The sequence below is a fragment of the Protopterus annectens genome, chromosome 11.part0 (genome assembly GCF_019279795.1).
Source record: "Protopterus annectens isolate FY-2018-M chromosome 11.part0, PAN1.0, whole genome shotgun sequence".
NCBI classification, from domain to species: Eukaryota; Metazoa; Chordata; order Ceratodontiformes; family Protopteridae; genus Protopterus; species Protopterus annectens.
In genome coordinates this window covers 1,226,675,449-1,226,698,115 of record NC_056745.1, presented here as the reverse complement: position 1 = coordinate 1,226,698,115, position 22,667 = coordinate 1,226,675,449, and the positions used below count along the sequence as shown (strand labels likewise).

Below are 22,667 nucleotides of genomic sequence, written 5' to 3'. Positions count from 1 at the left end.
CAACTATATCGCTGTTACTGCGCAGATCATAGAATGCTTGCTTTTCACTATCTGATAAATTACTTTCATATTGTGTGTTACCATTGCTACTCAACATGTATAAGTCCTTCTCACAACTTTTAATAAACACAGCTAAATGTTCCGGTAGCTTAGGTGTCATTGTACTAGGTTTCTTAAAAGTTCTAACATTCATAGAAGTGACATTATCAGTAAATAAAGGTTTCAAGGCCACATTGCATACAAAGAGTCGTAGTGTTCAGTGTTCCTTTTGGCTACAGTGGTATCCTTTCTTCCTCTTACTGTACATGCAGCCTATGGCTCTAGACTCTAGAGGAATATTTGGCAGAGAACTGAAAACAGTGGCTGCAGAGATTTGATTGCTTCAGTGTTGCATCTAGCAGAAAAGAAAAAAGTAAGCCGGTTCAAACTGCTACATTTCTTCACTGAGATGATGTCATAAAGGTGTTTAATCCACTTCATTTTACTCTGCAACAACAGTCTGACCTACCTGTTATTAAGAACCAATGAAAGTAGTGGTACGACTTAAAAATAATTTACTCTATGTCTATCATTTATTTGTTCAAGGGCCAACAAAATGTACTGACGTCCATGTGACTAAAGCACAGAGCTAAACACGGACTTTGGAGAATGGTGTGATTCATTGCTAAGAAATAACATTTTATGTGGCATAAAGAATGATGAAGTGAGATGTTAGTTTTTGTAAGAGTCTTGAGTTAGCACTTGTTAGTTAGCTGTGAATATGTGCAGAGCTGAAGAATTAGCAAGCATCCAAATGCATAGGGGTGTGTGTAAAATTAAAATAAAGCAGCTGTCTGTTAATGATAATATGAAAATGTCTTTTGGCGTGCAATATAATAACCGACAAGTAACAAACTGCAGGGTAATAAAAGAGTCTAGTAAAATGTTCAGTCATGATGATGCAGTTAAAAATAAGAGACATTCAGCTGAACGGACATCATATTGTTTAAGACGTGCTTATGTGCATAAGGGCAAGTGTTGTCCTGTACTGGTTATATTGGGAGAATGGCCTGACAGACCGACGGGCAGACCTTAATTATGCTGGAAAGGAAGTACATGACATTATTAATGAAAACAGTGACGGAAATGGGCCCTGACTGTCACCAGCCTGAGCTCATTTAACTATTTAACCCTCCTAATATTTGACCTTCCAAATCATATAGCCCTACCACAGCCCTGACACTAAACCTAAAACTCCCACTTAGTTCCTAAACTGAGTCCTCACTCCCTTACCCTAAAACTCTACTCCCCCTTCCTAACCCAAAAGTCTCTGATCACTCCCTAAACATAAGACTCCCTTCCCACTCCCTAAATCTAAAACTCTCTTCTCACTCCCTAACCCTAAGCCTCCCCTCTTTCTCCCTAAACTCGTCTCTCATTCCCTAAACTTGAAATTCCTTTCTCAATAACACCAATTAGCGTCTCCTACTTCCTAACACTAAATCCCCTTCCCAGTCGCTGCCCTAATCTACACTGTCACCCCTAACCATTCCCTCCCAACAGCTGATGCCCTTACCATGCTCAAACTCAATGTGCCTGTGTAAGATATGTATGGCAGCTGCTTGTCTGATCTTATGTCTGAGTTTCAGCAGAAGCGACAGCTTTCATAAACTAAAAGACACTTGAATTCCTAGCTTCAAGACAGAGGTTTTTGAGTACTTGGCACTCAAGTGCTTCCAGAACCCCATGTAAAGGGTAGGGTGAATGGGGCATCTGATTCTAACACCAACTTGCAGGGGACTCGGGAAATTAAAAAAAATGTTTGACAGCTTCCAAATAATCATTTTATAAAAAGCTTCTAAATTATCCATCAAACTGTCCTATTTTTAAATTACTTTGAAAAACTTAACAGACTGATTATTAAACAATTTGCAAACTGTCTATATGCAGCTGCAGTTGTTCATAAAAACAATTTGACACCATACAAGAAATAGCTGTTTTTTCTAGAATGCCAAATTCCCTTGCCACAGCTCTGCATGGACTGATCTTTGCGAATGCCAGTTAAGACAGGATGCTTGATGTAGTACTGATATCCTAAAACAGCTTTTGTCCAAGAAACATAATAACCATATTGTGGTTGTTTTGTTTAATTTAAACAACAGCATTTCCTTTAGAAGCCTTAGTCTGGACACAGAATCAAAGGTGTCTTTGCCAACATGCAAGCTATCATCTTGTTAATTTGCACCAGAAACCTACAGGAATTTGCATTTGGGTGCAAGTAAAACTGTTGCTTCATTTCTATTTTTTTTTGTCATGAAATTGTTGTAGCCAAATGTCTCCTTTCACTAATGTAGGAAAATAAAATACAATTTCTCACAGTGATGCATTCGCATTGCTGCCTCATAAAACTTGTTTTTTGGTTCATGTCCTAACAGAGGTGCCTTCTATGTGCTTGAGAATAAAGATAAAGCACACAAACTCACACAGAAAGCCCATCATCCCCTGTGAATGGTCACATTACTGGCAGACAACAGAAATGGTTAGCACACGATCTTAAACATTTATTATAAGATCCAAACATGGATACTGCAAAGACATTGGGATTGATTTTTTTTTTCAGGTCAGTGCTCATGTTAACAGGGCTGAAAACGTTTGCGAATGTTGTTTATTTATTTATGAGTGTATGTATGTGTAAGTAGATTCATGTTAAAGTAACTCTCTCATGATGAACAAAAGTAGTAAAAGAGCACCTCTGGTGCCCTAATAACTGTTGTCAGAAAAAAAAGTGTTAAACATTTTTGTTGCATCTAAAATCTATTGAATTTGCCAGCCATTTATTCTAGTTTACTTGGCTAGGTCTCTAAAAAAATTTAATACTGCTAGTCTCTAGATTTTTCCCAAAATATTTTAATTAGAAAGAGATTGCACTTTGACATTAGTTAACAGGAAATGTCAGAGGTCTGCCTGTTATCATGCTTTCTGCTTCAAAGTGTACACCTGTCTTGTATGTGACCTGCTCCTCTCCTAACTTACCTGAAATAGGATGGTTGGTATGGGTTGTTTTTTGTATTAGTGGTAGCTGAGGCACTGTCTGCTTATGGAGATCCTGGAATTTACCTTGGGTAGTTTTGTTTACTTGTTTATTTTTATTTTGATCTAACAAAATAATTAGTAGAGATTTGTGTTGCTTTTTGTGCAGTCATAAGTGGCAATTTAGCAACAACAGATGAAAATGGAATCGATCTCCCATAAAATAGCATTTCTTTCTGCTTTAAGTGCTTACAAACCCTTCTGCTTATAGGGAAACCATACAGACATAATCACAGTGAGTAAAAGCTTTGAATTTAGATTTCATTTTCAGCTCTGTTATTAGAGCACATTGATGTTAGGCCAATTGACATAAGTAAATCTCCCATGAACCTCTTCACACTGACCCTGCTGTGGTACTGAAATGCTGAAGCTAGCCTTGATATTAAATTTGCTGTTTGCATAAATGCCATATTTATCTTTTTTTGTTTTTCAGAGACAAGAGAAGACAGGACAAAACGTCTTTTCCGACACTACACTGTAGGGTCGTATGACAACTTCACCTCATACAAGTAAGTTAGAGACAGTTAAAGTTTAGTGTATGTTCTCTTCACTCTTTTCAGACTTTTAATGAGAGTAATTAAGCTATATCGTCTTCTATAATATCTAATCAAGAAAGAAGCCCCAAAGCCATATGAGGATGATATCAAAAATGACAAAGAATTACCATTACATGTTGAAAGCTATGAGCCCAAATTCCTTTTTCCTAAATCACACATTAGTTTTATTTAACATTTGTTAACCAGGTTGGTGAGCTAGTCCAAAGACACTTTTCAGCTATAACTCAAACCAAAAGGTAAATACTGTATACAGGGATACAGTAAAACGTCATATTATTTGCTTAGGCAAGTAGGCTAGTACTGCTGGTCTCTCATTTAGTGAGAAAAACTGTAATGTCATATATTTTAGTAAACAAAAATTAAGGCAATCTATTACATTGTCTACATTTGATTTATTGGAAGTTAGTGAATACAAGGATCTTGGAATAATGATTGGTTCCCCTTTTTGTTTTGAAAAAAATATAAGAGCAGATGGGTTTGATTGTCAAAAATTTACAACTAAGGAGTGTATGAACTTGGCTAGTTTATTTAAAGTGTATAATACACCAATTTTGGAAACAATATAGCGTTCTGTACTCTTAATAATTGACAGCTTAATTGTATAGCATCAGAACAATGTAAATTTACAAAAGGAATGCCTGATATTAAGCAGTCATACTATAAGGATAGATGTGTCTCAGTGGGTCTTTATACCCTCCATTATGGATATATCAGGGGTTGACTTTTATTTGCCTATAAGGTGATTAATGATTCTTTTCGTCAATCTTTAATGGGTTTCATAGTATATAATAATAATAATCAAAATATGTGTAAACGCCATAATTTAAAGTTCTGTTTAGTCTTAAATAATAAAAAGACTAGAACTTGCTATTTAACACATAGGGTGGTACAATTATGGAATATATCAGAGATGCTATCAGTCTAGTAAAATTTAAGAAGTCTTTGGATGATTAGGCTGGGACTATGGTATTTGATCCAATAAACACAGTGATAGTGTTCCTTGAACTGTAAGGCTTGAATACTTCATCTGACTAAAGATCTTATAAATGAAAGTGGCATCTGTAATAAGTAGTGAAAGAAGTTTACACAATTTTACTATGAAATAAGAATTTCTCATTTGCTCAAGATACAAACATTAAATTTACAAAAATATATGCTACGATAAAAATGTCTGCATTCAGACAACTGCATTTCCTGAAATGTTCAATACAATTGTATTTATTTATTTATTTTAATTTTAAATCTGAAATGGAAACTTTCAAAATACAGTACCAAATACATAGCAAAACACATGCTTCACATATTTAACCTCACTGTGGGCTTCACCTCATCCCCATACTCATCCTGTTTAAATAATAATAATAAATCTCAAGACATAACACACTGGAGTAGGTTATCTTTATTAAGAAAGAAGCTTTGGAGAGCTATGTTTTGATCCTCCACCACAATATTTTTGCAAATCAGGATTCGGGCTCATGGAATTTGGCATATAAAAATATCACATTTGGCTGCATGTTGAAGAAATTAGTTTAGGAGGTTATTATTTGTTTCATTTTTAATGGCTTCCTCACAATTCAAAGAAATTAAATTTATTATAAAGCTTGGCCAGTTTCTTCCGTGACAAGTGATCAAAAATACCTTTTGCTAACTATGTGATTTGGTCCATGGTACCACGCAGTTATGCTTGAAATTGTACCAGTCTGAATTATTTTGAGAATATGCATATGTTCTTTACACATTTTGCATTATGGGATAACTGAAGTTTTTTTATGCTTAAGATGATCTCTGTGATTGATGACCATTGTAGACATTTATTTATTCATAACTATGCTGTCATATTTTATTATATTTTATTTTATTATTAATGTGTGTTCCTCTAAAGGCAAATAAAGGTGATTTTTTCCTGACACCTGAGTGTTTCTGCCTTGGGTCACGATTCAAATATTGTTATGTGATAATCCTAAAGCACCAGTAAAATGTATAAGTTTGTTGTCATTAACTTTATTAATATTGTTATCAAGCAACTCTGCTTAAAGCACACACAATCTGAATGATTTTTTTTTAATTCTTATACAACCTAAATTTATTTATCTTCTGATTTAGGAATGAAAATGATTCCACAGGATCAGCTTACTCAGTTAAATTATTAAATAAAGATAAATTAATGCATTTTTTAGGAATATATATATATATCTTATTTTCTGCATTTATTTACATTAAGGGGTATTTTTAGTATTGTTGCTCTTATCAGAAATGTTTCTCATAAGTCAACATTTGAAGTAAACATAAGACAGAATGGTAAACATCATTTGCATGTACTAGGGATATTTTTCATGGTAATGCATTGCCAAGTTCCATCAGTTATATTTTTGTTGGTGTCTGCTACCTCACCAGATTTTACCGACAGACCTCCTCCATCACAGTTTCAGATGTTCCATCAGTTATCAGTTATCCATCACCCATCTCAACTACTGTGCGTCATAAGCTCTAATAAACTGTATCCTTCCCCCTCTACCTGTTCTTCGCACCTGTTTTTTTCCACTTACTATTCTATACTTCTAGTATATATTCATTTATGGTTTTGTAGGCTTAAGTGTTGTTACAGCAATTTTTTTTATCTATCTGTTAATCGAATAAGACCACTGGACAAACTATCCCTTTTCAGGGGTGGCCCAGGAGCATTGGCTAGTTAAGTGACTTGTTCAGAGTCACCCAGGAGGCAAACGGAGGTGAAACAAATCAAACTCTATACACAATTACATTACTTCCCACATACTTCAATCTGTCTCATATGAACCCTTTATAGAGGAGAAAAAGAGAGAATGGAGAGTGGAAGAAATAGAAGGCAGGGTATAGTGAGGAAGGATTTTTTTGCACTTGTGGACCAGAGGGAAACAGGACCTTGGAAAACATGGGCATGCATCGGGAAGTTTACATCTGACAGATATCTTTGGCTAAAGAAATGAGAGGAGTAAATGAGAGGAGAGGTCGATATAACCTACCTAGAATTTAAGATAAGATTCAGTACATCCCCATAGTAAAAGTAATACCCAGGCCTGATATTGGGTCCCAGAATAGTGGCTTTATTACAGTAGACTGTCTCACCAGCAGGATAAATCTAATTACTTTGATGCAGGACACAAAAAGGGCCCAGTAATGAGACTGGTTGCCATAAATATCCTTGCATGTACTTTTTTACATATTTCACAACAATTGGCACAGTTTATACCCATCACATCCCATAGAAAATGAACCACAAACACATGTATATATATGTGAGAATGCTGGTCTATATTATAATCTTGAAGGTTTAAAACTTCGAATCCCTAAAGATCAAACTTTAGTGATCGAAGTCTTAAACCATCAAAACAAAAAAAAAATATTAAATTAAAAAAAAAAAACTAAATAGTGTGTAGGCAGGGGGGCAAGCCCCCCTACACCCCCACACCCCCCTACTTAAATATACCAACTGTGAGAATGCACTACATTGAAGTAAACGGAAATCTCCCCCTACGGAGATTTTCCGTTTAAACGTTCAATGTAGTGCGCTTTCGGTATTCTCGTGTCAATAAAATCGTATTCGATATTGTCAGATTTCGAGATTTTAATATAGACCCTGAGAATGCATAGCCTGCAGCTGATGACACTGTCTTGTAATGCTCAAGGCTCCGATCTTGCCTTAAGTATTCACTCTCATTATACATGAAAATCAAAGCCCCTCAGCAGGTGTTTACAGGAACTGCTACTGTCTTCTTTTCCCTCCTTACTTGGTATCTTCATCAATGAGGCAAAGAAGACCATCTTCTTTTTATAAAACAGATGTTTCAGAGCAAAAGTCTTCCCTAATGGTATGGTGATGAGTTGTAACAACAAAGAAATACTTGTCCCTACCTAGAGACGTATGACTTCTTGACTGATTACATTGTTTCTTGTATGAAATTTTAAATGACTCTGGTGAAAATGTGCATATTCATGGTAATCTATGTATCTCAAACAATACATTGAAAAGGGAGGTTTGAAATATGTTTGTGCTCCCATTACAGGGTAGGGTAGTGTGCTCTCTACGTTGGATGATAGATTTAAGCAAGACAAAGGAATATATTTTAGTCACTGGAAAATTTATGAGTGACAGGCATTTAATTACATTATCCTAACCTATCGTGGGAAAGAACTCTATATATTTTACGTTTACTCTGAGTGACTGATGAATTATTGATTACAAATCCCTACTACTCAGCAGAAGACTCTCGATCAGATTCAGGATCTCTGTATTGGAGACTGATATGGGTTATTCCCAACATCCAGTGTTATTACTGGGGCCCTCATTGAATAATTAATAAGTTCAGCATGGTACATTAAATGGAAGAGTGGATCTTGTCAGCTTTGCTAATTTTGTGTGCCATTCTCCCAAGTAACTTGACATCTCAGTGATATCAGGTCATGTGGATGGCATATGATTTAGCACACAGCCAGGACAAGACATTTTTGTAAATAGTCAACTGCCACAGCTACTTACAGCTATGTGCAATAAATGCATGCTGATATTTTCAGCATAAAGTGCTTAGCTGAATCACACCTGCAGCTTAGAGCTGCCGTTTTTCTTAATGAGTCATTCATTTTAGTCACCAATTTACCAAGTATTAATAACTTACACTGTCACAAGATGCTCGTACATAGTTCCTAGAATATTTTAAAATTGTTCATAGGTTCATAGAAGGTTACTAGGATAACAGCCCTAGAGCCCTTACAAGCCTAGCCATATTTATCAGAGAGCAGTTATCAGCAGCTATTTTACACAAATACTCATTGTGACTAAGCCCAAGGCTTTCTGAATAAGACCTGCACTCCTTTCACTCTGGTTATTCATGGTGAGAGTTTTCCTTTAGATTATTGACTTATACAGTATGACCATCGCAGACACACACACAAACATGCACACACACACATTATATATATATATATATATATATATATATATATATATATATATATATATATATATATATATATACACACACACACACACACACACACACACACACACACACACATAGTGAAAACACACAGGATATATGTCTCTCTCTCTATATATATATATATATATATATATATATAAACAGAGTTTTCAAACTGTCAAGAAGAGGTTACAGTTAAACAGTGACTGCTGAACTGACTACACTGTGACAACAGTTAAGAAAATAGAATGAAACCTTTCTATTGCATTAAGTATGTTTGTATACGTATGAGAGAGCAGTTGACCATCAACATTGATGCATTGACAAAAAGCCCTACTTCAGCTCCATGTAGCTGTAAAGAATAAAATTTGCAAGCTAAGGAAAAGCATGTCAGGTCCCAAGGCATGACAGATAGCTTAGAAATTCTGAATCCTTGAAAGCTGCGGGTGATGAAGGTAAGTCGGTGGGTTGTAAGTTATAGAGTCTGGGAGAAAGGGCTGATGGGTCAGAGCTGGTGTCTGTCTCACAGACTCTGAGCTGAAGTTTGTTTACATTTCTTGTTGTATTTTTCCTCTAGAAAACTGACACAAGTCTCTCGGGTGATTTACCTTAGTGGCAAAACTCTATAACACTTGAATGCCTACGTCTGCTGGATAAGAATTCTTTTTTCCAAGTGGTCTGGCAGGAAAATGACAGCTACATGCCAGTGAGACAGGGTTTAAGAACAGACACGAGAATGAAACATCATGACAAGTTGCTAACTTCCATTCAGTGAAAAATCTGCTTTCTGCAAAAAAAAAGCAGCATTTTTGGAAGCATATTCAATGTTTCTTTCTCTGTATGATGTCTTACAAAATGAGCTGCAAGATCAATCTGTTTTGGAGGAAGAAAATGTATAGTACGGTGAGAAGCTCCGAAAGAAAGGACTGTATTCATTTCAGCAGACCTTTCATTATTTTTCAATGTACAGTGCTCCACAAATTATGATTCTGCAAAATACTTTCGATGCACTGGTTTACTCTGACTTGTAGAACTTCATTTAATAAATGTTCACATTCCCCAGGACAAGATAACTAAGTTTTTTTTATTTTATATTTCTGAATCAACTAAACAGCTTTCCAAAAACTAACTTGATTTTGTTATGCAGTAAAGGGCCTTTGAATATTGCAAAACAAACAACTACTCTGTATTAGTACATTCATTGGCAGTTGCAGTAGGTACACTTCTGCATGTAAATAAATTGACAAAAAATCCGCACTTCATTGCTGCATTGTAAAAACACAGAAATGTCAACTATTTTGTCATGTAACGTTTATCTAAGTGCATCCTTTGTAATGCTTTCCCTGTTTATTATGTACGCTATTAATTATTTTAAATCAACACTCTACCCCTTTTACTATTTTTCCCCAAAATGCCTTGTGGTTGTGCCATGCATTGCTGTTTTTTAAACAGTAACTTCCTCAGATACGCTTCTTTTCATGTTTACCATTTCGGTAGACAAAAAGCACATCCGTGTATATTTCTAAAGTCCTTTCATTCTACCGTTTTCAGATCCTAGTCACTTTATTTTGCACAATGCATTTTCTGAAAGATTAGTTACTACTGCTCTTGTAGATGCCCTTGCGTTACTAAGGATTGTACCATAGCACAGACTGATGCTTTATAGTGCAAATTATGCTTCAGTAAAGAAGTGGAGCAAAATAGCAATATCACAAAGCAACATTTTTAATTAAATGTAACTTACCCAGGTTCTACAGTATTTAGAATTTGAGATAAAACAGTTCTGCTATGTCTCATTGATACTACATTGCATAAAGCTTCAAATGGACAAGATAAACACAAAAATAAAGCAGGTTTTGTAGGGCTAAGTCCCATGTACCCCCATGAGAAGACTACACTTCACACCTCTTTTATTTATTATATATACTAACTCCACAATTGCACAACCATTGAGAAAAAATAAAAGCCCCAAACCTTTGAATTACTTAGTTTACAAATATTGCCATCTACATAGATTAGTTTCCAAAGCAAGCCTCACAAATGTAAGCAATATCATAATATACAGTTTACCTTCAAAATGTTGAAACCGCTTCCGCGAACTCCAAACCGTGCCTTCTCAAAACCTCAAACTCTGATATTCCGACCACAAAATTTTGCCCCCTTTTTGACCCATGTTAGCACTTGTTTGTAGGTGTGGCACGGTCAGAAATGTCGACATCCAATGTTTTGTCAACTTTCTGACGTTTCGGTGGTGCAGGTTTCATGGAAACATTTTGGCAATGTTCACATTTGGCTATGTGCAATCAACATTTTAAAGGTAAACCTAATATATAGGTAGTATCTTCCATGTAAGTCTTGAACAAACGCATGACAGGAGCATTATAGTTATGTACATATTGAAAACACACACCTAAAAAGAGATATAACACAACTGATGTGACATAAAATAAGTGGACACACTTCAGTATCAAGCAGCTGCATTATTTCTCCCTGCAGCGGTAATCCCATATATGTGAGCTTCTGTGACATACAATAAGTGGACACACTTCAGTATCAAGCAGCTGCATTATTTCTCCCTGCAGCAGTAATCCCATATATGTGAGCCTCTGTGACATAAAATAAGTGGACACACTTCAGTATCAAGCAGCTGCATTATTTCTCCCTGCAGCGGTAATCCCATATATGTGAGCTTCTGTGACATAAAATAAGTGGACACATTTCAGTATCAAGCAGGTGCATTATTTCTCCCTGCAGCAGTAATCCCATATATGTGAGCTTCTCAGAATACTATATATTGTTTGCCAAATGTTGCTGTTCAGCATCATACAGCAATAATGGACATCATTAGCATGTAATGCTTCAGAATTTTGGGGACTAATTACCCACAGCACTAATATATGACAACTCTTGTTAAGTCAAAAGGTATGCACTAAAATCCAAAAGTATTGGAAAGGAAGCCAGCTGTGTTGGTGCAGAGGGAGAACATCTTTACTGTGGCGCATGCAACTCAGTTTCAATTATTGTCCTAAACACCTGTAAGAGATGGTGAGGAAAGAGGGATGATGAGGCTATGACTGCTCAATTCTCTTCAGAGAAGCTATGGGCATGATATGCTCATGAGAGGCAGGCCATTCATGAAGCTTCAGTATAGCCCAGAGCAATAAACAGTGGCCAGAGTAAATTAATGTGCAGTAACAATATTGGGAGTAGTGTGGACTCACCTAAAGAGATGCATAGGCTTTACATCTCACAATGCTTTTCTGAATGATGCCAACGTAAAAGGGGGATTGTCCTCCCAATAATATGTCAGTCTATTATCTGTAAATAGCAATGTTGGCTCCCAGACTCACTCATGTCCAGCATAATGTCCTAATCAGTCCATACCAGCTGGTGAACCTAGCCTGGGAGGAGTTAAATTCTTGGGTGATGGTGTACAACTATGGTATCAGAGAAAGGAGCACACAAGAGATCCAAACTTCCTCAGAAGTCATCATGTACTACAGAACCACTACAAATTTGAAAAAAAAAAAAAAAACTCCTGTAGTGGAATATGCATATGATGCAGAACATATTGCAAGACTGACTGAAGAGCATAGTTATAGAAATGGCTGGGCTTTACAGGAATGTCTTGTGTAATGCAGACAGTTAAAAGTATAATGCAGTCCAGTTATACCTGGATATACATGTGATGGCCCTCCACTGGACCAGTAATCAAGGAGCCTCCATCCTCACCACTGGCAACAATGGGGGATGTTCACTGACAAGATAACAGCTACACACAGTATTTCCAGATGCACCTCTCTGCATGAAGTGCAATTTCCCTTAAGAGCACACAGAGACCACAGTTAGTCCAGGGCTGGTTTCTCCCTCTTTCTCCAGATCTACAGTAAGACATCCCACTGGCACAACTATAGAGTTGAGATCTCAGCTTAGTGACCAGTTCAAGATCTCCAGCACCCTCACTGTCCAACCAGTGCTTTGTGTCCCTGTTCAAGTAGCTCTCACACACACACACACACACACACACACACACACACACACACACTCTTTGAGGTTTGATTTACACACACACACAAACACACACACACACACACACACACACACACACACACACGCACACACACACACACACACACACACACACACACACACACACACACACACACACACACACCTGGGAAAGGCTGGCACATGTTTACTAGCTATGCCCCTTCTGCCCAGACTATAAGGTAGTTTTCATTGCCACTAGTCATTCCTTACCAGATACTTTAGGGTCCTTAACAAAGACTGTCCAATCTTACTGTGCAATATTAATACTAATACAAATGGTAGTTTGACCAAGAGCAAGGCTATTAGGAGTGGCCTACACAGTGTCACCAAATAAATATACAAGTACTCTCAAAACTTAAATATCTCTACACAGATCAGCCATAATGAAAGATTTAAATATATTTAATAATAAAAGAACAAGACAATACTAAATATACATTCACAGTGACATGAGAGTTCAAAACCACAGGAAATATTTAAAATAACATTGCAGTAGAGGCTCACACAAATAAAGAAACACATCTAAACTAAATGTCACTATATTCCTGACTGCATCTAAGAGAATTATACTGTTCCCTAGAAGCTTACTTCATTAGAGCAAGGCAGATGATGTGGTGAATGGGTTTTGTCAGGTCCAAGACCGAATGCAGGATGCAGAATGCTCTGTCTCACTAAGATACTTCTCAAATTAACATCTAAAATATTACTGGTGGGACAGCTTGCAGAATGACATCATTTCTAGTCATCTGACTTCCAGTTCCAAGGCCAAAACCCCCATCGCTAGAAGCTGGCAGCATTTAACATCTACCTGTAAAAATATACAGACAATGGCTTTTACTCAGATCTTTGGCAGATGCTGGAAATCATAAAACAATTGCATTCCTTCATGCTTTCAAGACTAGTAATTAGTTCACTCCGAGGACAATACAGGAATCTTCTTACTACAGACTTTGTGTCTCCAGCTTCACTGAAACATCTTTATGACATAGCCTCTAAAGTAATTTAATTTCAGACATTTTTCTAAAGTTTACCTCCTGTATTCCATTTTCCACTGTTAAAATATATATACTTATAAACAGTTACAATAGTGCATGTATGTTTCTGTTCTCTTCCAGTAGGGCACACTGTGGATATATCTTAAACACAGCACTTACAAATGCCTTTTCAACACACACGTTTGTACAAGCAGTTTCATATACGCATGACATACAGCTCTAATACATTTGTTACACAAGCATCTTGTATAAATCATTTCGATAGTCACCAGTGACATATAATTATTTACAAAATTCCAGCTAGCTGTGCTGGCAGTATTTCCTTTCATCACAATACATACAGCTGATATCTTCTGATATGTGGAGCCTGATCAGTGTGACCATATGTGTATACAGTATGTCAGTGAACATCCCCCAATGTGCAGCATACAGTTGATATTAGTTCAGACATTAGTAATGCAATTGCTGTGCACACAAGTTAACTGTAACAATATACTAAGCATTACAAGTAGCTATACTAAACAGTATCACCTCAACTCCATCATGCCGATAAATGTAGGGAACTAAACAGTTAAGATTAGCATATTACTCAATCACCCATTAGTACTTGCTTCATAGTTGTAGAAAAGATTATGATTACAGGATAGGAGACAGACTTCTTCTTCTTTTGGCTGCTCCCGTTAGGAGTCACCACAGCAGATCAACTGTTTCCATTTCTTCCTGTCCTCTGCATCTTGCTCTGTCACACCAACTGCATGTCTTCTCTCACCACATCCATAAACCTTATCTTAGGCCTTCCTCTTTTCCTGTTACCTGGCAGCTTCATCCTTAGCATCTTTTTCCCAATAAACTCTGCATCCCTCCTCAGCACATGTCCAAACCAACGTAATCTTGCCTCTCTGGCTTTGTCTCCAAACCTTCCAACCTGGGCTGACCCTCTAATATAGTTATTCCTATTCCTGTCCATCCTCGTCACACCCAGTGCAAATCTTAACATCTTCAACTCTGCCACGTCAAGCTCTGACTCCTGCCTTTTTGTCAATGCCACTGTCTCCAACCTATATAACATAGCTGGTCTCACTACCCTCTTGTAGACCTTCCCTTTCACTCTTACTGGTACTTGTCTGTCACAAATCACTCCTGACACTCTTCTCCACCCCCTCCATCCTGCCTGTACTCTCTTCTTCACCTCTCTTCCACACTCACCATTACTCTGAACTGTTGATCCCAAGTACTTAAACTCATCCACCTTCGCCACTTCTACTCCATGCATCCTCGCCATTCCTCTATCCTCCCTCTCATTCACACACATATATTCTGTCTTAGTTCTGCTGACCTTCATTCCTCTTCTCTCTAGAGCATATCTCCATCTCTCCAAGGTCTCCTCCACCTGTTCCCTACTCTCACTACAGATCACAATGTCATCTGCAAACAACATAGTCCACGGTGACTCATGTCTGATCTCATCTGTCAACCTGTCCATCACCATTGCAAATAAGAAAGGGCTCAGAGTTGATCCGTGATGTAATTCCACCTCCACCTTAAACGCATCCGTCACACCTCACCGCTGTCACACTACCCTCGTACATATCCTGTACCACTCTTGCATACTTCTCTGACACTCCCGACTTCCTCATACAATACCACAACTCCTCTCTAGGCACCCTGTCATATGCTTTCTCTAAATCCACAAAGACACAATGCAACTCCTTCTGACCTTTTCTGTACTTCACAAAAGAGACCAGCACCCGGAAGGCAAGAGCAGAAAGTTTTTAATGACCAGACCGGTTTTAGCAAAGTGCTTTCATCAGTGGTTGAACCTCTGTATTTCTCCATCAACTCTCTCAGAGCAAAAATGGCGTCTGTAGTGCTCTTTCCTGGCATGAAACCATACTGCTGATCACTAATCATCACCTCCCTTCTTAACCTAGCTTCTACTACTCTTTCCCATAACTTCATGCTGTGACTGATCAGTTTAATCCCTCTGTAGTTACTACAACTCTGCACATCACCCTTATTCTTAAAAATTGGTACCAAAACAATTTTTTTCCATTCCTCAGGCAGGAGAAAAACTATACACTTTATATCCCAGTAGTGGTTTACATAGGTTAAATAAAATATACTCAACCTGCATTATGTTTATACAAATGGTTTAGCAACCACATGTGTACTAAATATCATAGATATATAAAATAATAGGTTGTAGGCTTTTTTTTTTTTTTTTTTTTTACAAATGTACTGTTTCAGTGATTATAGGCTATTGAATAATGTGACATTAATTAGATGTACTATGTTGTGCATTATGAGGTGCATGGTATCAGTGTGTTGCTAATACAGTTATGATGTTGCCGTTGGATGTCTGCAGATGGCATTAATGCATGATTCCTGGAGTTATGCACAGCAGCTTTATTCCTCTACCTTTGCTGGATGTTGTCATATGGCTTATAGGATGCAATACTGAATATGATATGCTCATTATATATGACTGATAACTGGCTAAACGGGATATTGTGTAGCAATTGGATGCTGAGATCATTGTTTTTTTTTGTTGGTAAACAGCTTATGGATGTCATCACCATTACACCATTTGTATATGACACAGGCTCTTTTCATGTAGCCATAATATCAGTTATCCAAATTCACACTATGTATTCTCCCACTTTAGGGAAATATAGATCTAACTATAGCATACATTCCACATGTGATGCACGTATAATGTGCATTTACCACATTTATAATTAGTATTCTGCAAGTTGAGAAGCTGTGCTTGGATTAGTGCAGAAATATTTGCTATGTTAACTGATTTCAAGTATAGTGCTTTTGACTAGTCCGTGGTATTTGCATACAAGTCTACAAGGTGCAAGATTGTAGTCATTCATGTCTTCACTTCACATAAGTCCTTATCTGTACATAATGTCAAAATTATGTTTAACTACTGTGAACACACATTAAACATATGATTGTAGAGATTTTCAAACACCAGAGTACTTAAAAGATCGTAGATTAACAATGAAAGATATGATTTTTTTTTGTTTGTCCTATAGTTATATTTCCGACAATATGTAGTATCCATTTCAGTTGTAGTGGTGACATAGTATGCTTGTACAGTATGCGCATAAAATGCTATACTTCAATATATTGGAATAGAAGTAGACTCTGAATATAAATTAGGGCGCAATTTTACTAACAGATCACACATACTACATACATTTAAAAATGACTCATGGGTAATATGCAAACTACAGCTGAACATATCTCTATTTTACTTCTATATCCAAATTTAAGAGGTCCAAATGGATATGTCAATGTATTACATCATCTTTACTTTGAATCACCTGCCAAAAACTTGAGTTAAAAAGGCAGAAAGGGGCCCACGTAATACAGACTCCAGTTTTTCTATAATAATTGCACATTACAGATACTACAGTAATGCAACATTACAGTACCCCTTTAACAAGGCAAACAAATGCACACCTCCATTTAATGTACAAACAGCTTGCCCACAACCAAATAAAACATTTTACTGCCTTAAACTGTTTATAATACTATAATATTAATTTCAGATGTGGTTGTTACACTGTCTGATAAACATAATGCGTGTTGAACATATTTTGTATTACGTCTGTATGCCACCGTTGCCAGTACATTGGGTAGCACATATTATCTATTAAGCAAGCATAAGAATTATATTAGAATGGCTTATTGTGATCATCTGGCAAAGCTTAGTTTATTTGCTATAAGCTATCAGTGGTATACCAAACTATGTTTAGCATATTTTGCTCTTCACAATAAAGTATGCAACTACTTCTTAAGTATTGATAGATTACCTTCGTGATATAACACACCAAGAGGAATAGATTACACCTTTAAAATTCCAAAATGCCTTGACAGCAAAATTTATACCCCAAAGTATAGTTAGAGCTTGGAATGGGTTACTTTTACACATTAGACGAGTAGCTCATTAACCTTACTTATAAATTCACTAAGTACTTTGTTTGGGAGTTTGTTGCTCATATAACAACATTTTATTAACTTGACAAAGCACATCATGATAGTATGTGATAAGGGGTATTATAACTTCTGGTACTGTCACAGTACTAGCATGTATGAAACACTACTGACTTGCTGTTGCACAATTTTTTTACCTGGTACTGTACATATATGTGCTCAAACTGTTCGGACCATGACATGCTAACAGATCTCAGTTTAATGTGTATCCAGGCATGAACACACTCCACACTACTCTCTATGACACTCTAGACATCCCCACAAAGTCCTGGTTTCTGTAATTAAACTTGCTGTGTTGGTATGTCTTGAATCATATGCATATTCCATTGCATGACTGTTTTTTCTGCAGCTCCATGGAGGTTACCTGTGTTGGGCTAACTTTTGTGGGAGTGTGTCCCCTCAAAGCAATACTCTACCTGATATCAAGTTATACTGTGTAACTCAGGTGATTAGCCCCCTTGTCTTGGGGTCAGCAAGTGCAAGAGTGGAGTGAGCATGTGAACTATCACTGAGCCTCACATACTATGATGGCTTTAAACAGTGCTATGAGACCTTAACCTTATTACTCCTATGTATTGGCATTGTTCAGAAGGCAGCTGTGAACTATTAGCCATGACCTCTCATTAGGTGCATCCCTGCACCCTCCATAAAGTGACAATACCACCTCATGGCCTACCCATTCACCCAATCCAGATGCCTTTTATGGCGCCAGTCATTACAAAGGTCCAGGGCCACAAGGACCGCTTGTCTCTGTCCAGCATATAGCTATTATCCTTCCCATCAAAAAGAGGTCATGACTCTGTCATTCCCCCAAAAACTCCTACAGGTGCATGGACTGCATAAATGAGACTAGCTTTGTGTCGTTGTTAGAGCATCATTGCTATATATCAGTGTGAATAGCTAGCTTGTTCCGTAAGACTTGCAGACCTTGGTGCATATTATTGAATCAGCAAGTGCTTGTGGCTATTCACATTGTGTGCTATCAGATCCTGGCAAGAAATAATTTTTTAAAGATCAAGATTCTGAAACATTGTACTCTAATGAGGCCCATTAGGGATTGGAGAGTGAGATTTGGTGCCAATATGTCACACAAGTCTGGGATATTCTGAGACACACACATACTTGGAATTATTACCTTAAATTAGGGAGATAGTGTAGTTTCCTGATACTAAGGAATGCACACTTATCTGTTATATGACATCCACCATGCTGTATCCCATTTTAGGTTTCTGTTGCATATGTACATCGAAACTGTGCTCCTGCCATGTGCTGATGTTGAGGAACAAAGTTTTTATGGAAGATATAAGTTATATTGGGAAACTGTCTATATTTGTGAGAGCTCCTTTTGAAGCTATTTAATGTATATGGCAAAATTCTATTGAAAAGTTTGTTGTGGACAGGTACGCATACACACTTTTCTGCATGTATATATATATATATATGGGTCTACTTTGATTAATTGAAAACTGATTTCACTGAATTTCAATTCACCCTCAAAAAATTGCTGAAAGCTCAAATCACTGAAAACTCATTTCACTGAATCACATTTCATTGAATGTAAGTACCATTGGGCAAATAAAACATATATGCCCTTTTCCCCACTGTAGTGTGATCCTGGAGTTAGTATATATAGTTAGGGGTGTGTGGGTGCCCCCACCTACTTAGCTTTTATATTTATGAATCTTATTTTACTGAAAGCCTACAATATAAAACCAAAAGTAGGTGGGGCGCTATGCCATACCAACTATATATACTAACTCCAGGATCACACTACAGTGGGGAAAAGGGCATAGACGTTTTATTTGCCCAACAGTACTTATATTCAGTGAAATGTGATTCAGTGAAATAAATTTTCAGTGAGTTGAGCTTTCAGCGATTTGGTGTGAGTGTTTTGAAATTCAGTAAAATGAGTTTTCAGTGAATCAAAGTAGACCCATATATATATATATATATATATATATATATATATATATATATATATATATATATATATATGTGTGTGTGTGTGTGTGTGTGTATGGGTCTAGGACTATTCACTGAAACACATTTCACTGTGCACAATTCACTGAAAGCTCAATTCACTAAAAACACAAGTCACTGAAACACATTTCACTGAAAGTTACATATGGCCTTTTCCCCCCTGTAGTGTGACCCTGGAGTTAGAATATATAGTAAGGGGGGTGTGGGGGGCACTACACATGGATACTTGCAACTTCAATAAAATACTATTTTCTAAACTTAATATATATCCAAACTATGAGCGGGGGCTATGCCCCCACACACCCCAATGTGGGTAGCGGTGCCCCCCCACCCCCCCTTACTATATATACTAACTCCAGGGTCGCACTACAGTGGAGAAAAGGCCATATATAACTTTCAGTGAAATGTGTTTCAGTGAATTGAGTTTTCAGTGAATTGTGTCTTCAGTGATTTGTGCACAGTCATTTGAGTTTCAGTGAAATGTGCTTTCAGTGAATAGTCCTAGACCCATATATGTATATATATATATATATGTGTGTGTGTGTGTATGTGTGTGTGTGTATGTGTGTATATATATATATATATATATATATATATATATATATATATATATATATAGATATAGATATACAAAAAGAGAGTTGCAGATCTATGTGACTGTAAAACAGTGACTCACTATAATGTTCATATACAGAATGTTTTCTATTGTATATACATACATACTATTTATATTTACTTAGTGTGAGTGTGTATGTGTATGTGTTTGTATGTCTGTGCATGTGTATTTAACCATAATATAAGCAGAGCCAACATACACTGCATTAATGCACTGGATACAAATCTGTCATGCCAATGTTACATTTCATGTGCATATCACACGTGAGAACTCTATATTGCTCATTTAATTACTCCAAAAACTATGGCAAACAATCATGCAATAATTTTTTGGAATTCCCCCTTGTATATGTGTAGATATATCAATAATGCAAGCAAAAGCAAACATAGACTGCCTTGTTCATTGGATGCAATCTGCCTTGTCAGCATTACTGTTCCTTTGCAAATCACACATGAATACTGTTTGCTACAGTGGCCATTTCATTTCACAGAAGACATTGAGGTAGCTTGGCACAAGATTTTTCAGTATGCTACCCTTAGAGTACTACCTCAGAAACATCATATGTTAATCAGCAAAACCAAGCAGGGAGCTGAGGACTCAGCCATGCAGTGTGCAATTCAAATGACCTGAGTACTCAGCCATGCAGTGTGCACTTCACGTGAGCTGAGGACTCACCTGTGCAGTGTGCACTTCAAGTGAGCTGAGGACTCAGCCATGCAGTGTGCCCTTTAAGTGAGCTGAGGACTCAGCCATGCAGTAAATAATTCAGCATATAGTAATGTAATTGAAGAGGAACTGATTTCCATCTGAAACTTCAGAAGGAGAATTATTTTGATTATCTTGTAGCTGAAAAAATCTTGTTTACACATTTTGTACCCATAGAAACTGCTATGGCTTTGGTGACAAAGTGATTTACAAGACCACATGACAAGTTCTTGCGATAACACTGCTGGGTGTTGTCATCTAACAGTGACAGAAAGCTGCTTAGCACCCTAGACTTAGCTCTTATTAGCATTCTCTTTGTCATCTAAAGAGGCAAACTCCTCTATTGCAAGTCACATAGTACCTTTCTTACATACGTCAGTTAAAGGACATCCATGTGATATTGTAAAACACATCAAGGTAGAGTGCAAATGGAATTAAAAAAAAATATTTTAGGAGAAAGTTATTTTCCTTTTGTTTGGTATAGGATTTCAGAAAGGATGTATCAGTGTGGGTACCATCTCTCTACATGACCAGACATTACAATGTACATGATATTAAAGTACAGTAAAACATGTAATTTACCAGCCAGCACTTTGGCTGCTCATTTCTTGGTTTGGATCATAGTTGTACCTATTTGATGATAAGCAGACCACAACACTTTTTTTTCCTTTATATAACTAGTCAGACAGGAGTCGTGTTGATGGATATCTGTGCTGAGAAGCTTGACGCTTAATGGTTGAAAATCTTAGGAGTGAGAAGGAACAGTATTTTTTTCACAGAAGCTCACTGACCAGTTCAAAAATTTTACAAATGACAAAAGTCAACTGTGCACTACCTTCCCCCAACATTTAGTTCTGCCACAAAAGCTGTTCATATGTACAGAGAAAGTGAAAAAAAGGGAGACTGTAGGAGCACAAAGTGTGTTACAGCTTTGAAAGTTTTAACACACAGTGCTGAGCCCCAAACAGCAATTGGCGTATCTTATTCTGTTAACAGCTTGAAAAGCTGTAAAATCTTTGTGCTAACAATGCACAAAAAAGAAGCATAACAGCCTGAAGTGTATTAGAACCCTCAAAGCTGTTTGAGCTTCCCACCACTGATATTGGACAGACCACAGGATTTGGGTTTAATGTGCTGTATTGGTTCTTGTGGATGCTGCGCTGAATGCAATATGCAAAACGTAAAATGTGAGCTGATTACATGTGTTGGGTTTCTTTGCCTTCAATATTTACACAGACCAGGCATTGAGTACTGTGTGTGAGTTTGTATTTACACAGACCAGCTTCATAGGTGTTTACTAGGCTAATGACCACAAGGGCCTTTTTAAGCCTGGCCATGCTTCCCAGATCTCTGACAAGTTCTGGTACCCTTGATAAGTGTTAGTAGGGCTTTGGGAGACCAAACATTTACAAGCAGGGGCCTGGGAAATAAACTACTTACAGGTTGCCTGTGCCCAAAATCAGACTCAAACCCTCTACCTGCAAGGCAAAGAGCTTAACCACTGTGCCAAACCCTCAGTGTAGTTATTGAGTACTGTGTGTCAATTTGTATTTACACAGTCCAGGTACTGAGTACTGTGTGTCAGTTTGTATTTACACAGTCCAGGTACTGAGTACTGTGTGTCAGTTTGTATTTACACAGTCCAGGTACTGAGTACTGTGTGTCAGTTTGTATTTACACAGTCCAGGTACTGAGTATTGTGTGTCAGTTTGTATTTACACAGTCCAGGTGT

At 37.1% G+C, this 22,667-nt stretch overlaps 1 protein-coding gene across 5 annotated transcripts in view; it reads left to right on the top strand.

Annotated features, from left to right (window-relative positions):
- SHANK3 (SH3 and multiple ankyrin repeat domains 3) overlaps positions 1–22,667 on the top strand; it is a 7,266,504-nt gene that overhangs the window by 5,554,855 nt on the left and 1,688,982 nt on the right. For all 5 annotated transcript variants that reach the window (XM_044088609.1, XM_044088608.1, XM_044088610.1 and 2 more), the window contains one exon: positions 3,503–3,578. In XM_044088609.1, coding sequence (XP_043944544.1) covers positions 3,503–3,578 — 76 coding nt within the window. The remainder of the gene's footprint in view (positions 1–3,502; positions 3,579–22,667) is intronic.